We start from the raw sequence: 6,000 nt of genomic DNA, 5'->3' as shown, positions 1-6,000 counted from the left end.
TGTATAGATGCGAATATTAAAAATTAGAGAAACTAGGTAGAGATGAATACACAAAAAAATATCTAAATAGGGAACTCCTGAGTCAATGTTACAAGCTTCTGAGAATAATCCATGGTAAGACTTTATAGCATTATTTAGTTTAACTACTGACTTCATGCAACTGAAAGGAATTTACCATCTAGTTGATAGATAACAAATTTGGCTAATTATGTAGAGATTTTTGTAGTTTTATATATTCCTCTGTACTGTTATGGCATTGCTATTGATGTTTTGAATTAAGCACAAAGCTACATAATAGGCAATCTGTACTCTACCCCCACAGGTATCGAAACCCAGTTTTTAGCACTGTAAGTTCGCAGACATACCGTTGTGCCACTGGGGGAGCATTGGCAATCTCTACATTATTTTTATTTGTTTATTACTGTTAACCCAAGAAGAATGCCTCTAGTATGTATTAATTATATGAATCAGTTGGAAATTTTCAGTTTCAGTAATTTTACTCAGTTTTTATTAAAATTATGTGTGAGAATAGTATTGTTTTGAATAAATTGAGGCGATTAACAAATGATCTTATACTGACTTTATTTCATATTTCTGATGAAGCCCCTAGTAATGACAAAACAGACCAAACCACTAAACATAAAAAGTTCACCCAAATATGTTTTCAGTTATGAAATACATTTTGTTAGTTGCACATCAATAATCAGGTCTAGTTGAATGGAAACTCCAACAGCGGGCTCAGTGGTTTAAATTATTACTTTAAGAAGCTTTTGTTTACTCTAAACGAGCTAAAATATAGCACCTATTGATTTTCAGAGCTACTTACTACAAATATTGTAAAAAATACATAAAAGGAAAGAAAAATATATTGGCACTAGAAATTATGATGTCAAAAGTCTTTGGATACTACTGATTTAAAGGCACATGGCTAATTTCTGAACAATGCATTTCTTTTTAACACCACTGCGCCCCCTGTAGGAATCTCCCACGTATTTAAGTTATTTAAGTAGTTCTAAGAATGAATTTGTACTTTATTTACATCTCTAAAGTGACTGAAAGCATCGCCATCTTGAAGTTTTCTTTTTTGTTTTTATGAGAAAATAGGAAACTGAAATCTGTAAATTATATCAATGTGTCTAGTTGTATTTTACAATAATTTCGTTTTGTTATATTATCTTAATAAGTTGGCTTCCTTGCTATGGTATTTACATATTAAACTTTTTTTTGTTAACTTTAAATTATACGTTTTCAATTTCAGAACTCCAGAGTTTGGAAATTAGGAGTTCTTCATTGTTTAAACAGTAACAACAGCTGATATCAACTCTCCAGTTCCTCATAGTCTTTATCAGTTACCTCTGATGCCTAATCTGAACTACATCATTCAGTTCTCTTGTTTCATTCAAACATTGAATAAGATAGAAAAAACAAATAACTTTGCTTAATAAGAAACCAGGACAGGAATTTTTTGCTACAGTACAACACATTTTATAATCCACGTCAGATGTAAAACATTCAGTACACATTGTGTATGGGTACTTAAAATACGTAGTGAGAATAGAAAAAAAAAAGTTAAAAACTCAGATAGAAGGCAAATGAATTAAAAATACAGAAGTTACATAAAATATATATTAACATGGCAGTTCATTCTTAGTTATGGAAATAACATTAACAATACTACCACCCAGCCAAACTCAGTGTTGACTCTTACCTAACAACTACTACTTAAAAATTTACTTTTAATGCAAAACACAGACACCTGCAATGTTCAGATGTGACCATCCCAGGTGCCTGTGTACAGCTTCAATAAGAACTCTCTCACCAGCAACAAATAACAAAGTCCTCATAAAATTTGATTATTAAAACTCTACAAAAATAGGTTCAATTTTCAACTTGTTTTATCACACTAGTGGTCAAAGATTTCCCTAACTCTATTCTATAATGTATTTTCCACAAATCTGTAATAAATAGTTGCTAACTATTGCAATAAGATACTCCAAAACAGTCAGAGCTCATGAAACATGTCTCTTAAAACTCTGAAAAGTTAACATGACTCTTTTTAATTTTAAGAAAAAAGTGCTAATAGGTTACTTCTTTCACCCAGTTAGTGGAGCATTTGCCAGGCACATGACATGTCTTGGGTTCATATTTGAGCTGAGGATTATGTTTATCAGAATACAATAACATTACAATATCCATGCCCAACTAGTAGCTTTCTCAAGACCATGAAATTAGGCCTAAAAATGGTCTTTGTTTGTTAGACGAGAAGAGTGTGTAGTTTATATTAAGTTGTGACTTATTACAAAGTACTAAGGAATTAATCATTTAATTTAGTTGGTAGAGCACTTTCTTGGTGTGCAAAAATTCTTGAATTCAAATCCAAAGCAAGAAAGAATATTTTATCAAAATAAAACTACATAACTGCTCCTAAGATTAGTGCAAGGTAGACAGTGTGTTCTTGTGAAGCAGTGGTTCTCCTTGTCTTTCTACATTGTTCTAAATAATTTGTGAACCTTTATTATCTCTTTGTAAATTAAATACAGAAAAATTTAATCAAGCAACTATAAAATGCTTTACAACATGTTCATGTGCCCGAGAAACATTTCTCTTTTTCAAAACCATTTTTCTTTCTCTCAACTTCAATGAAAAAGGCTGAATACAGCATTTACCAAATACCATTACTGAGGAACTGAATACAAGAACAAAGTTCTTTTGACAAGTATTGAAATGAAGGAAAAACTGAGATCCCCTGAGGACTTTTAAACAACATTTGATATTAATTTTTAAGCAAACATGGTGTTTTATCAGATGTGCCCTTACAGATAGCTAGAGCATCTTGAAACTTCTGGCCAACATACATCCACAGGGTCACAATCATCTGGCAATGATGAAGATGATATTTAAAAGTAAATCCCCAAAACTGAAATTAAAGTTTATAAAACAATTTACAAACAACATCAATAATGAATGTGTGCATCATAAATAAGTGAGCTGAAAGTGTTTTCTAAGATCTACCAGTCACCCTGACAAAGAACTAAGATGGCAGTAACTTGCTCTACTGGAACAACAGGAGGAAACACAAATCCCTGCCATTATAGTGAGGAGTTTGTACATTTTTGGCTGAGTTCATAATGTTGTTTCACAGTTTCACTTAAAACAGTACAGAGGAGAAAAATCATCTGGTAAAAACTCTCTTCATAAAATTTTTCATTTCATCAACATAAACTTCCATCCAACTTCAAATTATATCATCCTCACAATCCTATTGCACACTCAGCAATAGTTTATTTTTCTTTACACAACAATAACAAATTTTATTGAATTCTGCTGTACAAACGATAGTAAGAATTCAAATGTTTGGGAATGCTGAAGCAGTCTTAATTTTCTGTGAGGTGTAATGGTTATATTGACAGGTCTGACTTACTGTGAGAGCACACAGTTAGTTGAATGCCTGTAGCAGTAATGTTCTTTTTAACTGGCTTTTGATATAAGAAAAGTTCAGGATTTAAATATCCATTAAATAGGCCATTGCAGATTTTAAAAAAAAAAAATTATGATCAAATATCGATTGGGAACAGCTCTTTATGTAATGCAGGAAACACTTGGTGAGGATATGTCTGTCGAAACTTTGTTAAAGCATCCATATGAAGAACATTCATTTCTCTAAGACTTGGAGTCTTGGCCAAAAGAAAGTCCAATATGCTGATATCTCCTTTATAAGGTAGCTTGTGGGTATGCTCTAGTTCAAAACGAAGAGACTTTAAGATGGCCTGATTTAGACGTTGAATGTCCAGCACTTCTTTAAGTCCAACACGATCTGTATATACCAAAAGAAGATAAAAATTAGTTATTACTAGATAAACAAATCACAATGAAGTAACAAACATTAGAATTACAATATTTAAAAAAAAAAAGGTAATAACAATTCATTGAAAATCTTATTTTCCATTCACTGGGCTTTATTTGTCAAAAGGAAAGCCCAACAAAAAGGATATAATTACGATAAATATCCACATGATCTCCAATAAGAAAATATTCATTTGCGTAATAAAGATAAGAATAAATTATAAATATTTTCTAAAGAGAAAAATGTAAAACTTAATTTTTAAGAAGATAAATGGTGTTAAACATTAAATGTTATTTGAATCGAGAATTTTCTGTTTGGATTTACCACTGATTTTTGGTTTAATGAAAACTTTTCCACATTTTTATTGGGGGGAAGGGTATTTGTTGTGTGTGTATCATTATGTTTAAACTTCTGTGTTTCCAAATATATAATCCAATACAAATAACTGACACAAGTTATTGACTGTACAAGTATGGAACAATAATGTAGCTATGTGTTGTTGCAAGCTACAGTTTTAATGTTTTAGGTTAGAATTCTATAAATTTCTAAGGATGTGAAAGTTTCTAGTATATTCAAAAATAGGTTATAAATAGGTTATGTGAAACACTGATAGTATATAGTTAAAAAGAATTTACAATTTATTTCAAGTAGACAGTAGAGTGAATCATTCAGTGTATTAGCTATTGTGATTATTTTGTGCAAATATGTTGATTTGATTCTATGTTAGTCCTAGTACTCTTAGAGAGGTTTGAACATCATTTGTAATGTAGGCCTACAATAATTTGTGACATTGTACATGTGTTCAAACCATGAAGAAGAGGTGGAAATAAACTAATTGTGATTGTTACTTTGACAGGATACTAAATTATTTTCACCAGATAATGAAAGAGTTTAACATTAAAACTACTGAAATAAGTCTATCAAAGAGAGAAAAACAACTAAGAATGTTTTCAACAGCCTTAAAATTATCCAAAAATTGATATTTAAATCAGTTATACCAGAATAATGCTAGAAACTACAATGAGAAATTTCCAAATATGTCCTATGATATCTCATATGAACAATACTTTTTTTCAGTTCTGTACCTCTTTCTTTAAAAAAACCAATGAAGCTAGTATTTCATAAGGAATTTCTTGCTTGATAAGTAAAACTGGCTGTTATCAAAGTTTAAGACTGAACAGAAACAAGAAGGAATTTTAATCATAAAAAAATAAATATTTGTCTCTAGAAAGAGCTAGAATTTTTCATTAATGTAATTGTAGTACTATTTCAACCCATAATTATTACTGAGAAAAACTGCACTCTGTCTTTAGAAGTTATCATACTATAGAATGAGCTGAAGAAAGGGTTGAACTATTTTCTTAAACATTACTATGTAACAGTGAACAATAAATGGATATAAAACTGTTAAACAACTATGTTTTCATGTAGCTAGCTCTTATAGTTTTAGCTCAAATAAATTTTTTAAAGTATTGAAATCACATATGCAGAACTAATTATCTAAAAAAATTTTAAACTTTTACAAACATAAGCAGATATCAAAGAATAGTACATGTTGATGTCAACATCTGACAGATTAGTGTTGTTGGGTCAATCTGCCCAAAATAAAACATGAACCACAGTTCATGGGTGTATTTTTTAAAAATATAAATCCAGAATGGAGTTGAAGCATTTCCTCTTTCACACATATGTATCAAATAATATGGTATAATGCATAACTTTATTTAAACTACCTCAAAGAGTTTTGGGAAATATACAATCAACAAGTTTTGCTGAGAAAAAAAAAGTTCTAACAATTCTCAAGTTCAGCCTGTTAATATTGAGTGATATCAGATAAATAACACATTAACCCTTGCATGTCAGGCTCAGTATAATACACGAGTTTGTATACACATCTGTACATGTTAAGTATTTGTACTAGAAGTTTTGATTATATCATTTAAATTTATTTTGCACATTTACATACCTCAAATGCACTGTACTATATACTACATGTAAAATGCAGAATAAGTGTAAATGATACACTTTCTATGATTTACCTGGGGAGAGCAGCACATATGCAGAAAACAAAGCTAATTCTGTGTCTGTCAATTTAAGCTCTGCTATACTTTTTGCAAAATCAAAACTACTGCTGACAAGTTTCATTTCTGTTGTGT

The 6,000-nt window shown here is 30.4% G+C and overlaps 1 protein-coding gene across 4 annotated transcripts in view; it reads right to left on the bottom strand.

Moving 5' to 3' along the window:
* Positions 1 to 565: 565 nt before the first annotated feature.
* LOC143232724 (putative nuclear hormone receptor HR3) overlaps positions 566 to 6,000 on the bottom strand; it is a 55,082-nt gene continuing 49,647 nt past the window's right edge. For all 4 annotated transcript variants that reach the window (XM_076468472.1, XM_076468475.1, XM_076468474.1 and 1 more), the window contains 2 exons: positions 5,884 to 6,000; positions 566 to 3,814 (listed from right to left, as the gene is read on the bottom strand). In XM_076468472.1, coding sequence (XP_076324587.1) covers positions 3,555 to 3,814; positions 5,884 to 6,000 — 377 coding nt within the window. In that variant the 3' untranslated portion in view covers positions 566 to 3,554. The remainder of the gene's footprint in view (positions 3,815 to 5,883) is intronic.

This window comes from Tachypleus tridentatus, chromosome 11, assembly GCF_004210375.1.
Source record: "Tachypleus tridentatus isolate NWPU-2018 chromosome 11, ASM421037v1, whole genome shotgun sequence".
NCBI classification, from domain to species: Eukaryota; Metazoa; Arthropoda; class Merostomata; order Xiphosura; family Limulidae; genus Tachypleus; species Tachypleus tridentatus.
Note: the sequence above shows the minus strand (reverse complement) of the source record. Positions and strands in the feature narration are given on the sequence as shown.